The 26,819-nt window shown below is 39.5% G+C and overlaps 1 protein-coding gene across 2 annotated transcripts; it reads left to right on the top strand.

Annotated features, from left to right (window-relative positions):
* Positions 1 to 26,756, top strand: gldn (gliomedin). 2 transcript variants are annotated; one of them, XM_052040310.1, is made up of 10 exons: positions 1 to 433; positions 13,524 to 13,575; positions 17,586 to 17,612; positions 17,725 to 17,823; positions 18,722 to 18,877; positions 21,466 to 21,582; positions 21,671 to 21,757; positions 21,843 to 21,968; positions 22,881 to 23,034; positions 24,764 to 26,756. In XM_052040310.1, exons 1-10 carry the CDS (start codon positions 113 to 115, stop codon positions 25,233 to 25,235), a joined length of 1,611 nt encoding a protein of 536 aa, XP_051896270.1. In that variant the 5' UTR covers positions 1 to 112; the 3' UTR covers positions 25,236 to 26,756. The 2 variants fall into 2 exon arrangements, with proteins under 2 accessions (XP_051896270.1, XP_051896271.1); XM_052040311.1 differs by lacking the exons at positions 21,466 to 21,582; positions 21,671 to 21,757.
* The last annotated feature ends 63 nt before the right edge of the window (positions 26,757 to 26,819 follow it).

Below are 26,819 nucleotides of genomic sequence, written 5' to 3'. Positions count from 1 at the left end.
ACGAATATTGTGTGGGTTCGTCAGCTCTGGGACGCAAAAGCATTTCTCCAGAGGATTTATTTTCAGCCTCGGGATCTGATCTCTCTCTTGCTCCCGGAGGCTGAGTGTGAACATGAGTCTCCCGAGGGGCCAGTCTGGTTCGGTGAGTGCGAAGGTGCTGATCTCAGGGACCTTCTTGGTCACCCTTTTAAACTGCGCAGGACTGATTTACCTCTTCTTGCAATCCAGCAACCTAAGGTCCCAGGTGGAAGCTTTGGAGAACCGCTTGGACGAACTGTCCGGGACATGGCCCCTGGAGTTTATCCCGAGTCTGACCCAGGACGCCAGTTACCTGGCTGAGCAGAAAAACCGCAATAGACGAAGCCAACAAGACCCCGGAGTCCAGGAAGAGCTTGAAGACTCCATCGTGATGATGACTTACTCGATGATCCCGGTAAGTGCAGTGAGCTTCAAATCACGGGAACCTTTGGAAACTACCAAGAACCTACAAAGGAATCATATCCTTCAAAAGAAATATCTTGTAATTTAACCGAGGGATAGAAGACTTGAATTCAGCCTGCCATTTGGAATTAAAGTGAATAGAATTTCAAATACTTGAAGAAAAGTTGCAACTGGAATGCTGGATGTGTCCCAGAATTTGAAGAGTGCCACACTGGCCTGAAGCTCTGGAAGGTCAAGTTAGGAGATAAGAATGTTTTACTTTGGTCGTGAAACGTGGGCGTTGCTGGCAAACTCAGCATGCCATGCCCATCGCTACCAGCCCTTGAACTGAATGGTGTGCTTAATCCTTGCAGAGGGCAGTTGCTGTGGGTTTAGACACACATATTAGGTGATCAGACCCAGGAAACAGATGACAGATTTCCTTCTGTGAAGAGCAATAGTGAAATAGATGGAGCTTAACAAGAGAGTTTCATGGCAATAAAACTAGCCTTTTATTCCAGAATTCAGTTAATTATTAAAATTGATTATTGGTGTGGAAGTTTGGATGAAAGACATGGTGTTATTGAAATTAAATTGGTAAATAGGCTTATTATTGTCACATGTACCCGTTTTGCATGCCATCATACAGATCATTTCATTACAACAGGGCATTGAGGTAGTACAAGTGAAAACAACAGCAGAATGCAGAATGAAGTGTTACATCCAAGTAACGTTTGGATGTAGTGATGGAGAGCACCGGGAACTCTCTGGAATTGGACAAGGCAGGCTTTCTGTTCTGTATATTTTTATTAATCATTTATAGCGTGTGTTTTGGAAATGCTGGCACTTATTGTCCATACTTGATTGCCCCTGAGAAGGTGGTGTGATCTGCCTTCTTGGACCACAGCAGTACTGTTGGTGAAGGTGTTCCCACAGTGTTGTCGGGAAGGAGTTCCACGACGATGAAGGACTGGTGATGTTATTGTGCAAGTCAGAATATTGCACAGCTTGGCGGGCAGTCTGCAGTTGATGGTATTCGATTTGTCTGTCCTTGTAGGTGGCGGAGGCCACAGATTTGCTGTCAGACAAGCCTTTGGAGAATTGCTGCAGTGCAGTTTCATACAGGTGGTAAAGGCACAAATACTTATGCTGGTGGATAGGCTGCTTTGTCCAGGGTGGTGTTGAACATAGAACATTACAGCACAGTACAGGCCCTACGGCCCACGATGTTGCGCCGACATTTTATCCTGCTCTAAGATCTATCTAACCCTTCCCTCCCACATAGCCCCCTATTTTTCTATCATTCATGTGTCTAAGAGTCTCTTAAATATCTCTTTTTAAGTCAATTTAAGAGCCTCTTAAATTGGTGTTGACCTTCTTGACTGTTGGAGCTGCACTCATCCAGCAACATTGGGAGAATTCTCTCACGGCTGGAATGGCTTCGGGGTGTCACTTCTGACAAGATACCCGGCATCTGAACTGAGTATCGGAGGAGTGTCCCAGTGGTACAGCAGGTGGTGCTGCTGCCGCGTGACTCCAGTGGCTCAGGTTCAATTCTGACCTCGGGTGCTGTCTGTGAGCAGATTGCACATTGTCCCTGTGATTTCCCTAGGTGTTCTGGTTTCCTCCCACATCCCAAAGATATGCATGTAAGTCAAGTGGCAACTGTGAATTACCCCTAGTGTAGGTGAGTGTTAGGACAATAAGGGGGAATTGCTGATCATGTGAGAAAGAATAGGTAACAGGGAAATGCAGGGGACTGGGCTGATGGGAATGCTTTGAGATCTGGCATGGATTTGATGAGCTGAATGGCCTCCTTCCATGTTGTGATGAAAATCCAATAGCATATGAACTGCTCTTGTTATCTGGATGGTCCAGTTAAGTTTCTGGTCAATGGTGACCCCCCTGAGTGTGTTATCCATTATAAAGATTAGAGTTAGTGTTGAATGTCAAGGGGAGGCGCTAAGTTCTCACTCTTGGAGGTGGCCATTGCCTGGCATTTGTGTAATGCAAAGATTAGAGTCCTAGAGTCATACAGCACGGAAACAGGCCCTTCAGCCCAACTGGTCCATGCCAACCAAGACTCCCAACTAAGCTAGTCCCATTTACCCGTGTTTGGCCCGTATCTCTCTAAACTTTTCTTATCCATGTACCTGTCCAAGTACCTTTTACTTGCCTCTTATCAGCCCCTTATCTGACTGTTGACTGGAATGATAGGATAATTCATTTTTTTCAGGAATTGTGAATAGAATTGAATATTGTGCAATCATCAATGAACATGTCTAACATTATTATGGATGGAAGGTAGTTGATAGAACAGATAAAAATAGTTGGCCCAATTAATGCTAATTATTTCATTAATGTGGGTTATTTATTGTTCCACATGGGTTCATAATCAGCTGTCAACACTTCAACATTTAGTCAGCTCAACGTTGGTAGGAGTTGAATATTCAAGACAATATTTTACTCTTGGTGCTGTTGCTCATCAGTGTAAAATAATCCAAGTTGACATAACTTTGATAAACTAGCTGACCTGAACTCCTGAGATAAAACTCACTGGCTCTAATGTTCTGCTGAAATTTCTTGTGGAAATTCGGGAACATGAAGACAACATGTGACAGAGTATTTTGAAAAGTGTTAATCAGCATTTTAAGTACAGTTACAGAACATGCATTAAGGGATTTTAATACAAAGCTGTGAATCAGACATACATAGAAATTTCTCTTCGCTCATTAGCACTAGACAGGCACTGAAACATCAGTTCCAAGTTATACTGCCATCCAGAATGTTTCAGGGAATGAGATTAGGACAGGTTTTACTGAAGTAAGCATGGTACCCCTGAATAATGCAAGTCTTTATTGGGTAGAATCTCAGCAAGGAAGAAATGTACCGTGAATTGTGAACAGCTATAAGTCGGTGGATGATTTGTGGTTTATTAGCTTTGGGAAAATGACATTTTACCTGCAACCTTTCCATAGTTTTAATGAGACAAAGTTAAGCCAAGTAACTGTCAAGTAATGACATGATTATTGTTTAATTGTTAGAACTAGGGGGTTGTTTAAAAATGAGGAGTCACCATTTAAGAGAAAGATGAGGTAAAATTTCTTCTCGCGGAGGGTTGTGAGTGCTTTGTACGTCCTCCCTCAAAGGGCGTAATGCTTCCTTCTTTTAATTTCTCTTTCCATAACTGATTTGACACGGAGTTCACACTGTGCTTTACCCTTCTGTTCAGAACTCACTTTTCTCCTAATTGGTAAGGAGATGGACCATTTATCCTGTTGTTTACTTATGTCCTGCATAGTATTGCCCCCATTAATGGGTTTTCCCTTCAATGTGCAGTTACAGTAAAGTATGCCCTAGAGTGTCATAAAAGTGGGTTATGGTAGTATCATCAAAACCCGAGAGTAACCATGGTAATAGCATGGGACTGTGACCACCTGTAAGTCCCACTGCAAGTGACGCATTATCCGAGACTGGAAATATAGTTCTATTCCTTTATTGTCTCTGAGTCTAAATCTTGGAACCCCCTACCCAACAACACTGTATGAATGCCATCAACAGAAGGACTGCAGCAGTTAAAGGAGATGATTATACCACCATCTTCTCAAGGCAGCAAGGGATGGGTGTTAAATGCCGATTGACTGGTGACACCTACACCCATAACATGAATAAAATAATTATTCCCTGCTCCTAAGTAGTTGCTGACTTTATATCATAATTATTGCAGTACGTTAGGAAGCTACGGTGAAGGTTCTGCATTTAAAAATTGAGTTTGTCTTCATAACTACAAAGTTATAATTTCTAATGAAAGGAACATGCTGCAGATATTAGAAATCTGAAATAAAACCAGTAAATGCTGGAAATACTCAGCAAGTGAGGCAGCATCTACAGTGAGAGAAATATAGTTAACATTTCAGGCCTGACCTTTGATCATTCCAGTGAACTTTGTCAATTTTCTATCCCATGGGTACTAGTTCATTAATATGGTGTCCAGAACTGCATGCAGTGCTTCATCAGTGGCTCATTAAAACACTTGGACACGTTCAACAAGTCTTCATATTCATAGCTGCTAATTACGTGACCGAAAATCTATGTGTATGAAACTTTCTCTTTGTACATCCAACATTACACCATTACATATCTTCATCTTTAGATCTCATCTTTCTCTAGTATCTTAAAAAACATAACAATAAAGGACCATTTGTCCAAATGTGTATGCCCCAGAAAAATCTCTTTAGGGTTTATTTCCTGTCAATGTTTATTCCCAGGTTGTGCTGATTTATATTTTTCTTCATTTCTAACATGATTTGCATTTATCAAATTGAAATGTCTGAAGTGCTTTGTACGGATGATTAACTGGAAGGATTAAATTTAAACCAAAATTCACGTAGATAGTACCATCAGATCATTGGTGTCCATGTGAAGCCCAAGGTGTGTAGCCAGAGCCCTAGTTCAAAGTCTCATCCAACAGGGCTTTTATCAATGCAGCATTCTTTTGGTTTGGTAATGGAGGGTTATGAACTCAAACACCTGATCAAATTTTATGGACCACATTAATACAAATTTTATATAATGAACTACTCGTCTCTGTTATATGAATTTCAAGACATCTCGAAGTTTGATGCTGAATTGAGTATCTGTGGCAGACCCTGTAATTACCTCAGTGATGCATGAGGCTTTAGACTCTTTGAAGAGATGCAGAGGCAGAATGCATCTGAAAGATGGGCTTCTTCCTCTTGGTGCTCTGCAGAACAAGTGATGGAAGTTGAAGTAAAAACGCTGGAAGCACACAACAAGTCAGGCGACACCTATGAAAAGAGAAACAGTCAACGTTTTGGGTGATGATGCTGCCTGACTTTTTAAGTTTTTCCAACTTTTTCTGTTTTTATTTCAGACTTACAATCATCATCATTTTTGGTCTATTTATTGTAACCTTAGCAGCTGGTTTAGGGAGTAAGGTGCCTAATTTTAGCAAGTTAAAATCTGGTGGCACCTTGTGATCACTTAAATCCCCTTATTCTTTGCCTGTGGTAAACCTGTGCTGAGTTTTTCCAGAGATTAGTAAATGAGATAATTTGGCATTCCCACTGGGGAGCGGTAACCACAAGGAATCCATAGGTTGGAAATGACAGTCATGCAGTCTATAGTTTTCTCTTGTTGCTTCCTCCCAGAAGAATGGTGGTGTGGAGCTGGTCCTGCACCATCACAAAATAAGCCTCAGCTTACAGAAAAAATAAAGATCAAATCAGGTGGCACAGTGCCATCGCAGTTAGTACTGCTACTGGACAGTTCCAGCGAGCTGGGTTCAATTCTAACTTTGTCTGTTATGTTCTCCTTGTGACCGTGTGGATTTGCCCTGGATGCTCTGGTTTCTTCCCACATCCCAATGACGTGTTAGTAGGTCAGTTGGGTACTGTAACTTGTCACTAGTACGTGTGGGGGCAGGAGAAATGGGGCTGGAGGTAGTTAATAGGTATATGAGAGGGTATAGACCACAGGGCAGTAAGTGGGAAATGGGACTGATGGGAGTGGTTTGAGAGTTGACAGAGGCCCTGTGTTATGAGAAGTGTTATGAGACTGAGTTCCTGGTAATGGTTACATGTGATCTCCTTCAACATTAAAGGATGTCTTTTTCCTCCTATTGCGATTGATTGAATGGACAAGTCAGACAGAGTAATATGGAAGATGGGGAGGGAAAGATCTGAGTTTCTCTTCATTTAAGTGGATGGATGGAAGTACACAGAGGCTCTGATATGTAATGTTCACCACCAGATTGCCCTTAATGCATTGAATCCAAACCACTCTTGTTATCGAGTGCATTAAAAGGAAACATAGAAGAACATGGAACAGTATAGCACAGGCCCTTCAGCCCACAATGTTCTGCTGAACTAATTAAGGTAACGACACCTAATCACTTCTGCCTGCACATGGTCCATATTCCTCCTTTCTCTGCACATTTGTGTGCCTATCTAATAGCCTCTTAAATGCCTCCATCGTATTTCCCTGCACCACCACCTCAGGCAGCACATTCTAGGCACCCACTACTCTCTGTGTAAAAAAAAACTTGCTCCACCCATCTCCTTTGAACTTTTCCCTCTCACCTTAAATGCATGCCCTCTAGTATTAGACATTTTGACCCCTGGAAAAAGATACCAGCTTTGCCCATCATAATTTTATAAATTTCTATCAGGTCTCAGCCTCCGAACTCCAGAGGAAACAGACCTAGTTCATCCAACCTCTCCTTATGGCACATGCCCTCTAAACCAGGCAGCATCCTGGGAAACCTCGTCTGAACCCTCTCCATAGCCTCCACATCCTTCCTGTTATGGGGTGACCAGAACTGAATGCAGTACTCCAGATGCAGCCTAACCAGAGTTTTGTAAAGATGTAACATAACTTCCTGACTCTTGAACTCAGTGCATCGACTAATAAAGGCAAGCATGCCATATGCCTTCTTTACCACTCTATCAACTTGTGCAGCCACTTTTAGGGACCCCAAGATCCCTGGGTACATCAAACATCTGCAATAAAGGAAAATAAAACTGAATAAAGTTGCTACCCATGAACTCTCAGTGCTGTAGCACCAAAGTGGCAGCTGGGGGCAGGTGCAGGCAGCCTCACCTTTGAGTCCAAAGGATTTTGTTCAAATCCCCTCGCGGCTTCCTTGGCATGAAAATCACCTCATCCAGTCCTGCAAGTGCAGTGCTGAGTGAAGGCTGGATTGTCAGGGGTGCCATATTTTAGATGAGATGTTAAACTTGGGTCCTATCTGCTCTCTCAAATAAAAGGCCCATGACACAATTTTGAAGAAGAGGGGATCAGTTATCCAGGATATTCGGGCCATTATTTATCCCTCACTCAGCAGTATTTAGTCATTATCTCATTACAGCTTGCTGTGTTGGAAATAGTTACCACATTTCCCACAACTGTGACTACACTTTAAAATTACCTCCCTGGCTGTCAAGCACTTTGGAACATTCTGGAAGGAATATGGAAAATCCTATGTAAATGCAAGCCTCTCTTTGTTAATTGCCCTTCATTTTCTTATTAAATGACACTAAATACTATTTAACAATATGCATAGTTTGTAAGTGAGTTTTAGTTTTATAAACTTAGTTTTAAACTTAGATCTTAGTTTTATAGAGGGTGGACAGTCTAACTAAGTATTGAGAATGAAAATTTACCCTTGGATGTATTTGAATAATATCAGCAGCAATGATCATAACAGCAAAGCAAAACTTAAAAAAAACTTTTCCATGTCTACCTACATGATTAAAGATTAATTATTTTCTCATCTCATTTTACTGACAAGGCAGAAGAAAATCATTGAATATTGTTTTAAACAAGCTGCCCAAATAGAAATGACATAAATTTTATGTGCAAACTGTCTATCATGTTGCTTTCAGAGTTTAAAATGCAAGGGTTGAAAATGTGGAAATTTTGTTAAACTGAACAGAAAATTAAAAAAATAATTGTAATATCAAAAAAAGTTTGCAACCGGAGAAGACAGCCATAAACAGTTAGTGATGACATTGATCTAAGTGTTGATCACACAGTTCCCACAACATACAGATTGAAAAATCAGGGACAGTCACCCTTTTTTTTATTATTGATAATATATGAACTAGGCATTTCCTTGTGACAATGATTTATGGACTATGATTTCATCTGGGAATACTTTGACGTGCAGTGTGGTTTGTAAAAAATGAATTATTCATAAGAATGCTTCAAGTGCATGTAAATCACTGTAACGAGATCTGAAAAAGATTGCTGCCCATTGAAACAGTTTATTAGGTCTTATTTCATCATACATTCTCAGGAAGCACCTTGTCTTACATATACTGCTCAAAACATTGCAATTGACATATCTTACATGTTCCAATTGTAAACAAAGTACAAGTCAAAATAATGCATCAAATAGTTGGTAATTATTGCAAAAGAAAACCTGCCTGACTAAAACAAAAGGTTTATTGAAGAGCAGATTTGATGGTTTACATAAATAATATAATTTGAGTTAGAAAAGGAATTTAACTATATAATTCACGAGTGAAAACAAAAGCTACGAAGTGTGGGATCTTTAACTTTAGTCAGGAGTGTATTATCCTCCATCACAATTTAGGAAGGATGTCAAGGTTTTAAAGGGCAGGTCTAGGTTCATTTGTCAGAGAGGCCAGGATTGTTCATCATGGAGCAGGGAGATTAAGGACATTTCGTACCATTAGGAGTTTTGCCAGGGTAGATGAGGAGAAACTCTTCTTAGTGGGAGCAATTTCAGAAAAGCAGGATATGCAGATATCGTGCAATTGCCAAAAGAGCCAGAAATTATATAAAGGAAAATATTTTTTAAGTAACAAGTTATTATGATTTGGCATATGTTACTTCAAAGGCTGGTGGAAACAAATTCAATAAGTATGTTCATAGTGAATTAGATAAATAATGTTGGGAGGTGTATCATGGTCATTAAATCATTGATTAGGGGATTCAGATTCAGTCTCAAGATTCCTGGACTAAAGGTGGGAAGCAGCAAGTACATAATCCCAACAAAGCAGCTGGGGAATTTAAATTCAGTTAATTAATCTGGAATTAGAAACAGCTATTCTGAGTAATTGTGACCATGAAACTATTGTCATTAAAAAACCCCATCTGGCTCATTGACGTTCCTCAGGGAGGATATCTGTGATCCTTCCGGTAGTTTGGCCTATATCTGAATTCAGATCCACAATATGGTTGACTCCTGAGTCAGCCTGAAGTTGTATCAGAACTGTCACATCAAAATGAATGTGCTTGTCGCTTACCCATGAAGGAAGATTGCACTTATTTTGTGCAAATCTCCTGAGGCCATCCTGCTATACAGTGCCATATCAAGGAATTCTGCTTGTAAATATCTGCATGTGGGTGAGGAATCTTGGGCCTGTGGAAGGTTCAAAGCAAGTACTACCCAGACACGCTAAAGAAACTGAAACCTGGCTATACCACTCTCCCGTTTTAGCTGGCTGTCAGTGTTGCCAAAACATAAATATTTTTGACATTCAGAAACATTCCAAAGTGTTTAAAATTAATGAAACCATTAGTGTGACATAAATAGTAAAATTAAATTATAAATTATTAAAACACAATTGATAAGTTTATTTAAAGTTTAAATAAAGTCTAAATGTACTAATACCTTAATCCCTTACAGCCATTCTTCTCCATTGCAATCATGCCAGGTCTAACCTGGTATAGGCTCTTTGAGCAGGTTTCCCAATAGAAGAGCAGGGTAACTGGTGCAACTTGCACTTTGTTCCCAGCAACATCCATTAAGAATGGGACAGACCTTCTGCTATAGAGACTTTCTGGCAGGTAGGGGTATTGACTGTAGCATTACCTTTGGCTCAGCAATGCACTGGTCCCAGGACACCTGACCTTTACCAGAACAGCATCAACCTTCACATGGCTCAAACACCCACACCCACATCACATGGCAGACTAAAGGCTGGTAACTGGGAAATTTGAGTGCTATGCTGATGTTAAGGGAACCACACCAAGAAAACTGAAGAGCTCGAGAGGAAACTCCTGTCCTTTGCCCTTAGAAAATGACAAGTTGCTTCACAGCCAAATAATTTCATGTTTTTTGACAATGAAGCTTTGAAGTACTGAGGGAAAAGCAGAATTCTAGTTGCACAAAGATCCCAGAGATATTTTGGAGTTAACACGATCAGTTTATTGATGCTTTATTGATGTGGGAAAGCTACACGTTTACAAATCTGCCATTCATGTTCAGCAGTTAGATTCTTCCTTTTGTATCTGAAACACATTACTTTGTGGAATAATGTAATCCATACACACGGAAATACCTGTGGACTTTAACTGTTCGAAATTTAACTTTTGCTTTCGTGATGGTGGTTCAACCCAGAAATATATTTTATTAGCAGCCACAAAAAGCAATAATTTCTCCTATCAAAGAATGTTGAACTTCAATTCATACTACATTTAATATTTTAATATGCTGATTTTGTAATTTGCATTTGTTCTTCCTTCTGCATTCTCTTTGGAGAGAAGGAGAATGAGGGGAGGCATGATAGAGGTGTACAAAATATTAAGAGGAATAGATAGAGTGGACAGCCAGCGCCTCTTTCCCAGGGCACTAATGCTCAATACAAGAGGGCATGGTTTTAAAGTAATGGGTAGGAAGTTCAAGGGAGCTATCAGAGGAAGGCTTTTTACCCAGAGAGTGGTTGGGGCATGGAATGCTCTGCCTGGGGCGGTGGTGGAGGTAGGCACATTGGTCAAATTCAAGAGATAACTAGATAAGCATATAGAGGAATTTAAAACAGAGAGATATGTGGGAGGAAGGGGTTAGATAGTATTAGGTGAGGTTTAAAGGTCGGCACAACATTGTGGGCTGAAGGGCCTGTATTGTGCTGTACTGTTCTATGTTCTATAAATAATCATATGTGAATAATATTATTTAAGCTTTTTCTAATGGGTAAAGCCAGTCCATCAAATACTACTGAAAGGCAATACAATATCATTATATTCTCATAGAGGATCATAGAACTAGACAGTTTGTAAACCGGCTCTTTGGCCCATTGAATTTAAGAACCCATTTGCGCTCATCATATCTCTGTTCTACCCATACACCTACCACCTTCTCCCCAGATTCTACCACTTGCCTACATACTGGGGACGATTTATAGTGGTCAATCAACCTACCAACCCACACATCTTTGAGATGTGGGAGGAAACCAGAGCACCTGGAGGAGACGCATGCAATCACAGGGAGAACGTGCGAATTGCACACACAGATAGTACCAGAGGTCAGAAATGAACCAGGGTTGCTGGAGCTGTGAGGCAGCAATGCTACCAGCTATGTCACTCCTTGAACAGAGGGTTCGGTGTAGTTTTAAAGGAGGGGTAATGCTCAAAGGAAGTGGACCCATTTCAGCTGAATTGGAATTGTTGTTCAGTCAATTACCTCTGTAGTTTCACCCAAAGCACTAAAATGTCTTTGAGCTCACTCATTCAATGCAAGATGGGATCAAAGTAGTGAACTCACTGGACCATAGTTCAGTTTATTTTTTAATTTATTTGAATACTGATGCCTCCAAGTGAAAAGAAGGATTGTTAATATGTTGTAATCAAGGGGACATAAGATGGGGCCACAGCTACAGCACCAACTTTATTATCATATAGCTTTTAATGTTCAAATACATTACAGGACCGTGTGTTAGCAATACAGATGTGAGTCAATAATCTCAATAATGTGCTTAAAGCAACCTGGTGCAGGAGTTAATTTACTGTATTAACCAGGCATCATACAATTAAGGAGCAAAGGAAGCAACATAGTTATCTCTGGAACATTTGATAGGATTACTCTGGAGCTAGAATCTTAAACTTCAGTGCCTGTTATCCAAAGTCTCTTGTTGCACCAATCAGTAGCAGTGTGGTGTTGTTTCTCTTAATTCTTGCATGAAACTATTTTTAACTGAGGTACCTATTACAATTATATTCTCAAGAATAGCAGATTTTCCTTGCAACCAAATCTTAGTTAATCCTCAACAGTAGAGATGCCATACTGTCTGCCAACTATCCTTAATGTTACATGGAAAGCTTTGCAAAATTTTGTCTTCTTCCAAGCTCCACCTGATTCCTTCCCTTCCTTAAACAGCTGAAATCATGGTAAAGCATGTTCTCATGATAATGGATTGATAATGCATGCTGATCTGTTCCTTCCACCCTAATTTCTTCCCTTCCAAACCATTGGATCTGATCAGGTTAGGTAGTCAAAGTAAGTCTAAGCCATGAACGTCAATATTTATCCATCACCCTTTCTGCTTAATTTGATTACTCTCAGTCTTTCTGTTAATCAACACCTGTCCATAATTTTTAAATATCACTTGCAACTCTGTTAGCATTACAGAAATAAAATTTCCTCTTCTGTCTAGTTAGACCAATGGGAAAAAAAGATATTTGGAACAGGTGTTACAGGGAGAGAAGCTCCTGGAAGTTACCCACACATCTCAGCAATAGTCTGCAGTTATGTGGTCCCCATTAATTTAAAAGAAGTGCCCAGTGTGGTTCACCCCACACATCCAGTGATGGAGGGCTGTTGGGCTACAGCAGCTCTGACCAATTTCATTCCTCCTCTCCCCCAGTTTCAAATTCAGCAAAATCTTTCTTTTGAAAACAGGCCTTTGTGGAACTTTCTAAGGCGTTATCTACCCATAAAACTACTTCCAAGACACCTTGTGAAAATTCCCACCATAACTTTTATTCCAAAAGTGAATGAAGGAAAAACAGGTTCACCTTGACTTTAAAGTGGCTGAATAGTTGCATCCTTAAGTGCCCGGAGTTGGCAACTTATGTAAACTTCTGAAGAGCTTTTGGGATGGAGAAGACAACCGTTTCCTCTGCAGCATGGTTGGAGTTTAATAAGCATTTTACCTGTCATGTTTCATTAGTAAATAATGGGTCTAGCAGAGCATGTGATGAATTGCTGTAGCCTACTGTTGGAGTTGCTAACATTATTGAAGCCAGTAACTCGTTCAATAAACTTTCTGCTGTTACAGCTGCTGTGTGCCAATCTGTGTGCCCAGCTGCCTTATCATGATTGCTTTTATGAGAGAAGATTGCTTTGAAGACGTGTGGTGCCTGTTTGATTCTGAGCCATTTTGATGTCTCAAATAAACTTCAGCTGTTGGAATGTGAACAATTCCGAAAGAACATGGCAGTGTAGCAGTTAGTGCTGATGTCTCACAGCTGAAGTGACCTGGGTTCAGTTCCCATCTCGGGCGCTGTCTGTGCGGAGTTTGCATGTTCTCCATGTGACTGTGTGGGTTTCTGTCTCGTGCTCTGGTTTCCTCTCAAATCCCAAAGGTGTGGTGGTTGGTTACTGTATATTACCCCTTGGTGTAGGTGGGTGGCAAAAGAATCAAAGGAGAGTTGATGTGCAAGAGAGAAGCGGTAGGGTGACAGGGAGGGAGTGAATAGGATTGATAGGATTGCTCTGTTGAGAGCTGGCTTGGACTTGATGGCCCGAGTGCCCTCCTTCCATGTCACAGTAGGTAAGTAACATCAGTTTTTTGGGACATTTTTAATATAACCATGGTTACATTTTTCTATAGGTTCGAATATTAATGGACTTATGCAACAGCACGAAAGGGATATGCTTAACAGGTATGTTTCCAAAAAGTTTCCCACTTCATATGGAATATCAGACCAGAAAGCTGAATGATATTAAATGTTTCTTATCTATAAACTGCTCTTCATTGCTTTGAATAAAATGTGTCATTCCCAAGAATTGTCTTGTATTTTAATAATTTTTAGAAAATTGGTTGGTTAATTAGTGTGTTGTGTGTGAGGCTTCTTGTGGGAGTATACATAGATTGGCTGGTTAGTGTATGAGTATTGACAGGATTGCTGTGTAGGGGTGTCATAACAACTTGCAAGATTGCATGTTTGTTTTACCGTGACTTGGCTGATGTGAACTTGGATGGACTGCTAACTGGAAATGGCACTGAGGTGCAGATCTGATGTACAGCTCATAATGGAAATGCTTATATCAGTTTAATTTTTGGAAGATGGAAGGTTTTGCTTCTGTGGAAATGGACATGTTTAGAGATAATGATGGCAGAAATAAATTATCCATCCTCCCTGTTGCAACAAGGATGGTTGTGGGTGGTTTTCTAAAGGGATCTTCCCAGAAATGGTTTTATGAGTAAGTAATGCTTTATAAGTCACACAAAGGATCGTTTTTAGAACAAACATTTTGTTGATTTTGAAAATCCATTATCTTTGGTTAGACCTGCTCCCGTTCTGCTGATGCTGAAAGCCGTGCATTCAGGGCTTTATGCACAATCCAGTGAAGTAATTTGGACAGTGTTGGGGAATTTGCCAGCCATTGCCTTAGTCCTAGTCAGGAGATGCGGAGAGATAAAGGGCAGTGACTGGAACAAGTTCTGCTTCCTACAAAGGGTCTTCTTGTAAGTAATTTTGTGTTAGAGTGCTTGGTTACAAACTCCTCCAAGTAACCATTCACATACCCATATACTCGATCACATACAAATGTCCACGCACGCACATTTCTAACAATGGACTTTTATGGAATCTCATGCTGTTGATCAGTGCATCTCATATTCCACATTTAACAGTGGAATAGGTCAGCAATTGTTAATTTCCTCCTATGGAAATGCCTGTCCCAGTGAGGATTTCACCAGGAAATGTGTGTAAATGCTGCCAAACATGCACAAAATTGCATGTTATTAATGTAAACAGTAAGGATGCAAATGGATCTCATTTTTAGGGAACTGAATTCAGAGGCAATGCAGCAGGTACATTGAGAGAGCAGTAATGTGCAGACTGAACCTCAGTAAACCAAGATGCATACCCGCAAACATTCTTCAACCTGTAAATAATCAATTTGCTTATTGTCACCTTCTATCATATTTACAAGCTTTTATTTTGTTAAGTATTGAAAAACAAAAAAAGCCTTTGAGAATTAATTTAATATTATGCATGTGAAAAAGGAATGGATAAAGCTGGAGAAACATCCCCCAGTGGATCTTTGACACATCCCCCGGTGGATCTGCTCTCCCCTCCTCCCCCGCACCTGCCTATCACTATCTCATACCTGCATCTATCACCACCTTGTGCCCACCCCACCTCCCCTCTTTTGTCTACCTATGCTCTGCTTTTCCCTCCTATATATTGGGCTTCCCCTTTTCCTATTTTCAGCCCTGAAGAAGGGTCCTGACCCGAAACATTGACTGCCTGCTTTTCTCCATGCTACCTGGCCTGCTGAGTTCTTCCAGCATCATCGTGTTTTTCAAAAAGGAATGGGTGTTTGGGTGGCTTTGTTTAGTGACGGCCCTTTGAAATATGGGCAGCACCCACAATCTAAAAAAAAGTCTAAAAAATATTTTGAAAGATTGTTGCATGCATGGAAAAGCGATTGTGTGAGAGAAATTGTGAATGTATGAGAGAGCGTGTGAGATTGAACTTGAGTTTAAACAATGCTGTATGATTGTTTCACTGGTCATTTGACATTTTGCTGAATTTGAGAGGTAAGATAGTCAAATTTCAATGTCCCAGAATCTATATTTGCAAGTTGTTCTGTTAAATAGTCAGTGGGAAGGGGGAGGGGCTGTTAGAAAATCCCACAGGAGGAGATAGCTGGAAGTCTCCAGGAAGAAAACAGTCAGTATTGCCTGATGTGATATTCCATGAGAGAAGGAGAAACACTTGGATCATTTTAAAGTGCCACTGTTTATTAGGCTGGTAGTGAGCAGTGCCCCTGTGGAACGTTGTCAATGGAGTCTTAGAGTTATATAGCACAGAAACAGGTTCTTCTGACCCATCTTTTGATGGCAGATTCAGCTACTTTTGTTGTCTATTTATGTTACTGCTGTGAGCTGGTCTTTTCAGGCCTGTTATTAACTAGCTGAAGTTCACACCAATAGTTCACATGCTGCCCTTCCACCAGGACCACACAGTCCTGTACCTCCTCATTTTAGACCTACAAATCAAGGTTTTATGATATGGTTAAGATATGACTGCATTTTAGTGATGCGAGTGTTCTGGTAAAGTGGACAACAACCTACTGAGTCTGTTCTGAACTACCTTGAAGACCTTATATTCCCACCACCAGCAGCCTACACACCCTGAGCAAGTGTCTGCTTGCTGGCTGATCCTGATCCTGATCCCGATCCTGCAGGGGTTTTGACCTGTAAGGTCGACAATTCCTTTCCCCTCACAGATGCTGCTTGAACCACTGAGTTCCCCCAGCAGATTGTTGTTCCAGATTCCAGTATCTGTCATCTCTTGTGTATCCAGGTGGGAAGAGTGTAGTTTAGAGTTGGGTTGTGGTATTACCAAAGGACGAGGTATACACTTGGATTGATGGTGGCCCATAGTACTTCCGTGGAACCAGGAGGCTCATTTGGAGCAAAATCTGGGAATACTTTTTTTGAAAAGGGCCTTATCATTCTGTACTAATCATTGCACCTTTCTGAAAGTCTGTATGCATAGCACCCGTTAGAAATTTTAATCAGTGCTCTCAGCTACTTATTTAAATAAGTAGATTTATTGGATATGTTGCTTTATCAAAACCATGCTACCTCTCCTTAATTAATCCATTCCTCTGAAGGTTATATTAATTTTATACAGAATTGTGGCCCCGAGGCAATTATGCCCAACTAGTACTGGACTAATTAATTCAAATAATTAATAAAGTTTCACAGTGTGTTTGAACTCACTAAATTACCTCAATAATAAGAGTATCTTTCACACCTTCCCAGACCACTTTGCAATTTCCATCACTTTTAATGCGATTCCACCATTGGACAAATCTTATCCTCGCCTATTTATTCAGTGTTTTGAAAGGGGCACTCTCTTTGTGCCCCCATGGACCACTCTTCTGTCTTCAGCAACCACAGCACTTTCCCACACAACTGCAGGAGGTGCCACACCTGTCCTTTCACCTCTTCCCTTCCCACCACCCAGGGACCCAGTAGTGTTTCCATGTGAAACAGAATTCACTTGTACTTCTTCTACTCTGGTGTACTGACTGTGTTCAGTGCTCACAATATAGTCTTCTCTACACTGGAGAATTTACACACAGATTGGGTGATGTTTTGTGGAGCACTTGCATTCAATCAGCAGTCACCATTGAGCTTTCTGTTGCCTGCCACTTTAATTCTCCACTCTTCCCCCCCCCCCCCCACTCTGACCTATCTGTAGCCTCCCACACTGTTACAATGAGGCCGAACATATGCTTGAAGAACAACACCTCATCTGTCTGGGCAAGTTGCAGCTTGCAGGACACTATTGGATTCGATAACTTCAGGTAACTCATTGCCTCAGTTTTTCTCTCTCCATTAGCTCAGGAGCTGACCTGCCCAGTATGTCCTACACCCCCACATTTTACAACTCTTACATTTCATAGGTTTTATGCAGAAAGGATCATTTCATTCCTCCCTAATTGCCCCCCAGCACTCCCTACTGACCAGATGACTTCATTTATATTTATCCCCAAGGCAGTCCTGGCCTCACCCTATCAGAGGGACTCCCCATATCTGTCCTTCTCCATCCTCAGTGCAGCTTAACACTAACTCCATGGTATTCTCACATTTAAAGCTGGTAATTAAGGTACACTTTAATCTCTTTTTTTTCTAATTTGTGCAAAACAGGACCACCAGGACCAGTTGGACCTCCAGGTAAGAAATGGAAATAATTTACATCAATATTGTCCTTTAAAACTTTAAAGAATTTTAACAAGTTTTTGTCACCACTTTAATTTTGGACTAATACATTGATTTATTGCTGTAGGCCCTCCTGGTCTGGATGGGTTACCTGGACTAAATGGTTCAGATGGACCCATTGGACTTCCTGGACCACCTGGAAAGGAAGGCAAGCGAGCTCGAAAAGGTAACAAATCTTTTACACCTCAGCGGTTTTCCACTGAACTGTCATCCTTTGCATTTGTAATAGATTAATATTGCTGAGGAAAGGGCAGACAGAGGAGTATTGTGGTACATTTTCTCAACCTGTTGTTAGTACAAAAAGTTCTTTTGTATAACTTTTCTTCAATAAGTTTTTCTGAATATTGTGCCTCTAGTATTATGTGCCTGTCATACTGCTGCAAGTTTTTCATTGCACCTGTGCATACACGCACTAGTGCATATGACAATAAACTCGACTCAATTTGAAAATAATCTCCAGTCTCATTCCAACTAAGGGACACATCAGAGCCCAGTCTAAGTCCTTTACTGTGTGGATAAGATAGCTGTGGGTGACAGGTAACATTAAGTCCCTTGATTAGTACACAATACAGACATTTTGAAACATTGGACAGCTTATTTTCTTTGAAAATCCAAATGAAAAAAGACTGCAGATGCTGGAAATCTGAAATGGAAACAGAAAATGCCAGGAACTCAAAGCAGGTCAAGCAGCACCTGTGGAAAGGGAAACAGAGTTAATGTTTCAGGCCCAAGTTCTGATGGAGGGTCATCAACCTGAAACATAACTCTGCTTCTCTTCCCACAGATGCTGTCGATCTGCTGAGTGTTTCTAGTTATTTTCTCTTACTGGTTGAATTGGCCAGGTTAAATTTATCATGAAATAAATTTTAAAAAGTAAATTATATGAATAGTTGGATAGTTATTATTATTTATTAAACAATGAACACTAAAGCATCAGTTGGCAAATATGGATTTTGTAAGTGTAAGATCTTATTTTATGTATCCATAAATGCTTATGTTTTCATAACAAAGTAATCAACTGATTAGCATTTACATTAAAGCAAAACCACTCTTTCAAATCACAGCTCCCCCAGGACTGAAAGGAGAACCAGGAGAGCCAGGGCCAAAGGGTGACAGAGGAGAACCAGGCCCACCCGGATCAGACGGATTACCAGGTCCAAAAGGTGCACCAGGACCAAAAGGTGATAAAGGAGAACCTCACAATGAGATCATTTTAGAAGGTAATCCATAAGGTTTTATATGGAGGTTTAAAGCTTGCTGCCCAATGTGAGGTTCCCTTAGATTAATTATTCCCTTAGATTAATTATTCCCTTAGATTTAGTAATGAAATTTATAATTGTGCTAATTCCATTTACAGAATATACTCCTTGCTGGATCTGACAGGAGTTTTGGGAAATTGATGTTAAAGCATTAAAAAGTGGTTTTGAATTGTTTCCCTTTTCAATTGCTGGTCACCTACTTTTCAGGAGAAAAGCATGAGGGGCCTTTGGCCACTGCACTAACACTGGAGACCCAGCCTGAAAGTTGTCATTCTCAGGTACATACGGACAGCTGTTTGCCCCATTCCTAGTCCTACCAAATATCTATGGTACAGAAAGGGAAGGCTGATTGTTTCTTTGGGTGGACCTAGGATGAGAAGTATAGTTGACTTAGTGTGGGTGCTTATTGTTACTTAGCATCATGTCAATGAGTCTTGGTCTTCATAGCCTTTTTGACTGTACCTTTTCCCTTGCTTCAGTAGCAGCCTTTGTGGCTGCTGTGGAACGAGCTTGCTAGTAGCAACTTCGCCAACTGTGTGGTTATTGTAGCTGCCAACTGAAAGTCACCTTCAGCATATCATAGAGAATGACACCACTCAAGAATTCATTACGAGGTATACTTACGATTTAGTGTTCTGCTTGAAGAGCAGTGCAAGATGGGAGTATACATTAGGAAACATGCATGGAAAAGCTTAGCGTTGACTTGACTGATGTTTACAGTAAGCATTGAATGAAACTCTACTTCAGGAGCTATTATTTACATTTCTCCAGACATTCTACTTTACACATAATAATACTTATTTTTAGAACTTATGAGAATTGAGAACTGATGTTACCTGTCATTTCAAAAACCAGGAGTCAGAATGTAGGCCCAATACAAGTAGAATGATGTAGTGGTGTGACACTCTGGGTCATTTTCATAAAGGTATTAAAAGTTGGTGCCTTTTTAAAAAAAATAGCAGATCCAGTAAAGTCAATCAAGCGATGTAATAATGTAATTGCACTTAAAATACTCACTGGGTTTTTACAGTATAGCCTTGATATGCTCAGTTCCCAAAGCAGTAAGTTCACTTTGAAGTGTAGACACTATTACAATCTGGACAAGTGTGGTGGCAGCAGTGTACCAGGAATTTCCGTGGGATTCTTCACTAGAATATTATATAAACTTTGAGCAAGAGAGAAGTCTTTACCCAGTTTCGTCAAGGTTCCCATTGACTGAAGATTGGGAGAACACACATTAATTCTGTCCTTTTTCTTATGCAGGTAGTTCTGCTATAATGCGACAGTTACATTCCTAAGAAAGCTCGCATTATAGAAAGACACATTATAGCACTAGAGGCTATGGTTGCCTTCAAACCACAGATTTAAACAGAGTTTTCTGATCGCATTTGTGCATTAACCAATGCACCCCACGTAATGCAAATAGGGTTCCCTAATCCATCAATTGTGTTATAACCAATTCGCGTTATGGAAACAGGCATTATGGCAGAACTACCTGTATTTAAGATTTGTGTTTTAAACTTGGACATGTTAACTTCTGATATCTATTTATTCACATGATATGGCACTAAACTTAACTTGGCAACATTGATATTATCAAGATTATAATTATTTTGAAATGGGATTATTAACACTAGAAATAAAAACCTAGAGCTGGTATAAAGTAAAAACAAAATGGCACCCCAACAGAATGGGGCAGAACAGGAAGGACTGCATCCTCCATCCAGGTCTCCTGGTGGCACAGCCAAAGAGAGCTACAGAAGGTTAGCTTATTTCTATGAACATGGTCTGCTGGACCCCTCATTAATAACATGAGTGCCACTGCCCCAGACTCCTGCCTTCACTTTGTGATTGGCTAGTATTTCACTGGCCTGAATCTGCTGACTGGATTGTGGGACTGGGGTGTTCAGCTCTCCAGTTCGGTCTAATCGAAGTTTGTGCCTTGAGATGCCTCCAACCTCATGATATCCAGTTGTTGGGCACTTTCACTCTGCATCACAAATGTTTTGGCTGATGACAGCACTCCAGTGCTGAGGGAGTCTGCACACTCAGAGGTGCTTTCGGTGTGAACTGAGATCGAGGTAGGAGAACCCACAGTGGTATTTTGATGAAGGCCAGGGAAGTGTTCACTCATTTCTCAATTAACACACTAGAAGATGATATGGTCATCATCATATTGCTAATTGTGGGAGCTAGCTGCACACAAATTAGCAACCACGTTTCCTACTCTTAGAGTAGCTACACTTCAAAGACATTTCAGTTGTATTTTAATTACAGTGGGACATCTTTAAGTTGTTAAAGGTGCTGTATAAATATGACATCTTTCATTAATATTGGTTGTTTTTAGGGAGATAATCCACATACAATGAAGATGTCCTATGGATTTAATAATGAAGTTCTATCACTTATTCAGAAAACAGGTTGTGGGGTTTGTGTAAATTAACATAGCATTTATAGTTACTGTTTCCTTGCAATTCCTACCCATGCACATCAACAGTGAACAGTTACTGACAGATTTACATTTCTCTGTGCAATTCCTTCTTCCTCAGGTCAGAGAGGTCCTTTAGGTCCACCGGGCCCAGCCGGACCACCGGGACCACCAGGTCCCCCTGGTCCACCAGGTTCCAGAGGAAAGTCCAGGAAACAACAGAACTTGGTCAGCTATGGTAATGGACCTTTACATTTGAGCCCTCCATGGGAATGTGGCACTCAATATTTGAGAAGACCTTGCCTCACCATTGTGTTCAAATTTAGGTGAAGCCCACGCTGAACCAAATGACGACAGTTTAATCAGAAGGACATCTGCACAAAAAATACAGAGCTCATTTTCAAAGAAAGCCGGTACTATTTCATCCTATTTTGGCCTTAATTATGGTATTGAATTGTGTTGCTTTTGCATTAATTCTTAAGCAATATCTCTGAATAGGACGTACCATAAAATCAGTGGACGACCCTTACAATGTAACAAAGATAGAAAACACATTTGGAGCATGGATGAAAGACCCTGCACTGAAGCATAATGAACAGATTTGGATTGTTGAACACTTTTCAGGTTTGTTACTAATATGCTTTGTTGCAAACAGCTCAACCATCTAAACGTACCTGAGTTTCCCTAATACTAAATCAAACATTGAAAATCAAATAATTATGTAAGCTATTATGAGGCACTCTGCAAACCACTATGGTAGAGCTGGTTAGCAGTGTTTATTATAACCTCTAGGAGCCACCAGGAACAGCAGAGCATGTATTAATTCTTTGAGAACAACAGCCACCACATGCACTTGCAACACATGTGATGATTATCGAGTCACATGTACAGTACATGGCTTATTTGCCTACAAGTATACCATAAACCGCTTCACTGAGACCACAGGCATGCAGAGGACAGGTTTCAGTTAAGAACTAAGTCATTTCTAGTTCTTGATATTTTTATGAATGAATGCTTCTACAGGCCACAGTCCACAAGTCCTAGGTCCTAAGGATGCCAAAAGCACTGATCCATGCCCTCTGTTAACCCAAGGCCTTGGTCTTGTGCTAAAGCCTCTTCCCTACAACATCAGCACCTCCAACTCAACTTGAGCCCCCTCCAAGATATAATCTGCTTTGCAAAGAAAGATGTAATAGATAGCATGCAAGGCCATTCAGTTAGGCACTATTGAATTTTCCAGTGGCAGGCTCCAAACAGACATTGGCCTGTTACTCTTCAACTGTTTACAGTACCCCTCCAAATGTTGGAAGTTACCTTATTTTTGTCTTCACAATTTTGGGACTCATCTCTGCCCTGCTTGTACATCTTGGTTTCCGAGTTGTACACAGTAGCTACCTTTTAGTCTGTGACATTCTTGCCACTTGAAGGCATTAGGGTTCATGTGTGCAGTTTACTTTGAACATTATTATTAAGGCAGTTTAGCCATGTATTTTTTTTAATGAAGGATTGTTATTGAATCTTGCATTTTGTTTATAGGACTGACAGTTAAAGAATATGAAAATTTAGAAGCACTTAAGAATGGAACTGACTTCAAAACTATAACATTACCATACTTCTTTCATGGCTGTGGTCATGCAGTGTACAATGGTTCAATTTATTATCACAAAGGAGGATCTGATAATATTATAAAGTGAGTACATTTAATTGTATTTTTATAGAACAATAATGAGTATAAAATGATCAGGAAATATTTTCATTGTCATCTGGATCCCTACAATTTGCTGCTGGCAAAATTCCTTTAAAGGAGGACTTGCAGATTGCCTTTGTAGGTTCTATATTCTGATGAGGTTAACAAATCCATTAACTTTGCAGCATAATTTATCATAAATTTAAAAACATTGTTTAGATACAGATGAACGAGTTCTTTAACTAGCTTTAGCCCCATTTCAATTTTAATACAAAATATTTTCCTGATTGCATAAAAATATCTTTAGCTGCAATTGAAATGATTTACTTTTTAACATTGTTATTCCTACAATGGCAAGAGTTATTTAAAGTGCTTAATACTACTTTGCAGTTATTATTTTCTATGTATTTTATTACCATTTTCTACATTAAACAATTGTACATCTAGGAACTAGACATTTGGTTATGATAGGCATGCATAAAACAGGGCAGATTGTGTCTGCTAAACTTCCTTCTGATGCCATTAGAGAAAGTAACTTCACTTTATGATTATGTCAACCATCAAGCTTGAACTGTAATATTCTAAGAATACAATAGCCTTAGTTTCTGCTGGTACATGTTACTACAGTTTATGTCAGTCATGAATCATTTGATAGCACTCTTTCTGCAGAGTTGCAGGTTCAAGCCCCACCTCAAACATTGATGATAAATATCTGAGCTGACTATTGAGAAGTGTCGTCTTTCATAGGAGATTTTAACCAAGGTGGCAAGTACGCCAATCCCATGGCATATTTTTCTCCCCCCACCAAAGAATGTGATCGAGTTACCCCAATGCACTCTCCCCAGTTCCAGCCAATTTCTCAAATAAAAAAAAACTGATATCACCTTACTACTATACAGAAATTGGCCTTAGAATTTCCTACATTATACAAAGTGAATCATTGACCAACTACATTGCACATTCAGATATCACAACCTCATGGAAAATATTACGCAAGTGGAAATCCTTTTTTTTACATTTCTCCTAAATTTGAAATCCACATCACCAATGCACATAATTGGTGGTGGTTACTCTATGGGAAAATATATTGATGCTGCTTGTTTTCTCTCATATAGCAAGTGGAGTAATTTCTGTTGAATATAGTTGTACAAGTTTTGTGTCAATAAGGATATGCAAACCAGTATGTTTCTTGCAATTTGATGTACATAGGAACTGCACTGACCCACAAAAGTGAATGGGATCCTAATATTTCTGGAAAAATAATTAATCTGATAACAATGGAGACTTTCTAGATTGATTATTAGAATTTTCAACATCTGCTTTCCATCTTAAAATGGGTGTTGTGCTTGGTCCTGCTGACTGAAGTGTTATTTGTTTTCTCCTGCGTGGATGTGCAAGATGTTGATCCTATCTCCTCCTTTTGTGGATGAAGCATTTCACTGAGTTGACAAAATACTTTGGGAAATGTAAAATTAGCTACAGCCTTGACTACCTGTAAACTTTTTTGTTAAAGAAAATCAAGTTTCCAATTTGTTGCTCCATGTTAACTGTTGATTAATACCATTGCATTACTGGTAGCATTCACAATAATGGTTTTAAAATACATGGTCAGTCTTTGGTTCACCAGAATTGATGGAAGATGGGACTTCAAACAAAAAATTACACAAAGATTTCAGAAAAGAGTTGTAGTGAAACACCCAAGTGTACTAACTTTTCTTGATGTTTGCTTTAGATTTCCACTTGATGGGAAACGGCTTCAACGATTGAAAATGGAAAATGCTTTGCACAACAATCGCAATTATCTCTTTCAAAATGCAAAGACATATTTTGATTTAACTGCAGATAAAAGTGGACTTTGGATAATCTATGCTTCTAATAATGATGAAAACATAATTGTTGGCCAAATTGAAATCAGTGAAAAATCATTTGAGATTGTTCAGAATATTAACACCACTTACCCCAAATCAAAGGCTGGGAATGCATTCATTGCACGTGGGATCCTCTACCTCACCGATACCAAGGACTCCAAAATAGCTTTTGCATTTGATTTGTTGAAAGAGAAGCAACTTGACGTAAGTTTTGATTTAAGATCATCAAATGAAATGCTTACAATGATATCCTATAATCCACATGATCATCATTTGCATACATGGGAAAATGGCTTTTTAAAGAAATATGGTCTACAATTTTTACCAGCTGAATAAATGCAAAAGATAGCAATTCATGCATGTGTAACTGGTACAGCTACTAATTCTTGAGATGTTCACAAGACAATTTTCTCTAATGCCATATTGATAAAACTCTAATAATTTCGATACTTGCACAAAATCTAATACAGTATTTTAAATATATCTGCAACTTCTATGTTGAACTGTTAAATGCTTTCTTTCCATTAGGAATTAGAGATTTATTTGTTATATATGAACCAGTTTGATACTGTCAGAATGCATGGAGGTTACATTTATACTGTAGTTTTAGTGCCACATTCATGCAAGGTAGTTGCCACTTTGCAGTGGCACTAATATTGCAGACTGTTGCCCGACCTTGTAATACATCCCATGGAGAATACCATCACTTTTGCCAAATTTGTTATTTTAAAATGCTCTTGGGATCCTTCAACCACCTACATTTTCCAAATTCTTCAGACCACACAGAAATTTAATGAACGCAGACATTCTTGGACTAGTAGCTACAGTATAAACAATCCAAATAATCTAAATCCAAAAAAACTCCTTGTACACAAACTTGAGTAAATGATTGCTGTGTAATTATTTGTGAATGTTCTGCAAGTGTATTTGTAAAAGATACACACATCTATGGCAAATATATGCACAGTACAACTTTACAGCATTTAAATTTGAGACTTGCAATAATTTAGATATTGTACAATAACACAAAAATTGCCATCAGTTTTTAATATTGAACATTCAAGCAGAGAGTTGTGAAATTCAGCAATAAATTCACAATTGTTAATTGTGCTTTTTATACCCTTTTAAAATGTTTCATAATGCAACATTGTGGTAAATGCAGTTTTTATTAGTGGTTAATAAAATAATAAACAAATCAAATTTCAGATAATAGTCAACATACCAGCTGTATGATGCTGTTTGGTACGTAATGAAGCACTTTAATTCTATATTTTTCTTGGACCCATCTTTGAAATGGTAATTATGTTGATTTACATGTAGACATCAGATCATTCTTAATCATGATAATTATTTACAACAGATTACAATTGTTGCTTTAGGTTTTTCGTAACATGGGGAATTCCAAAACTAGAATTACAGCACTGTAGCTGTGCAGGATTACTATTTCACACAAGACTTCCACTGTGTGCAGAGCAATTGGGCCATCTGGATGAAGAGCATCCATGTCTATCACTCCTCAAATCAAAGAAAGATCTTTGGACTGGGTTTTTAGTTGTATTTTAATGAATCATAACAGGGTCCAGAACTACAAGTGTTATTTCAACAGATTGCTCATGAAATTGATCTTAGTTTTGGTCAAGAGCACAGAGGGCACTGAGAAGCCATGCTGCGACATACAGCAAGTGTTTTGGCAATTATGTCGCTCTTGGTAGTTATGATGAAACAGGAGAGCAGCTAATGGCTGATTGCTCTTCAACTTCATATCTGAAAGCTGTGAATAGGAAGGAGTTTATCCCAGGGATCTCACAGCTTTGGAGACTTTTGTTTTGTGGTTCCAGTATTCACAGCACTAATAAGCAAGGTGGGATAACTGTCACAACACATCACAAGCCACAATTCTGGTGCCATTGTTCTGAGATA

The sequence above is a fragment of the Pristis pectinata genome, chromosome 28 (genome assembly GCF_009764475.1).
Source record: "Pristis pectinata isolate sPriPec2 chromosome 28, sPriPec2.1.pri, whole genome shotgun sequence".
NCBI lineage: Eukaryota > Metazoa > Chordata > Chondrichthyes > Rhinopristiformes > Pristidae > Pristis > Pristis pectinata.
This window is presented reverse-complemented; position numbering and strand designations above follow the sequence as displayed.

Bases quoted from the DNA above. Each gene is read 5' to 3' on its own strand.
- gldn (XM_052040310.1), top strand. From the start codon at position 113: ATGAGTCTCCCGAGGGGCCAGTCTGGTTCGGTGAGTGCGAAGGTGCTG. The intron at 434-13,523 runs GTAAGTGCAGTG...ATTTTTCTATAG, and splicing joins TGACTTACTCGATGATCCCG to GTTCGAATATTAATGGACTT. The intron at 18,878-21,465 runs GTAATCCATAAG...CTTCTTCCTCAG, and splicing joins CAATGAGATCATTTTAGAAG to GTCAGAGAGGTCCTTTAGGT.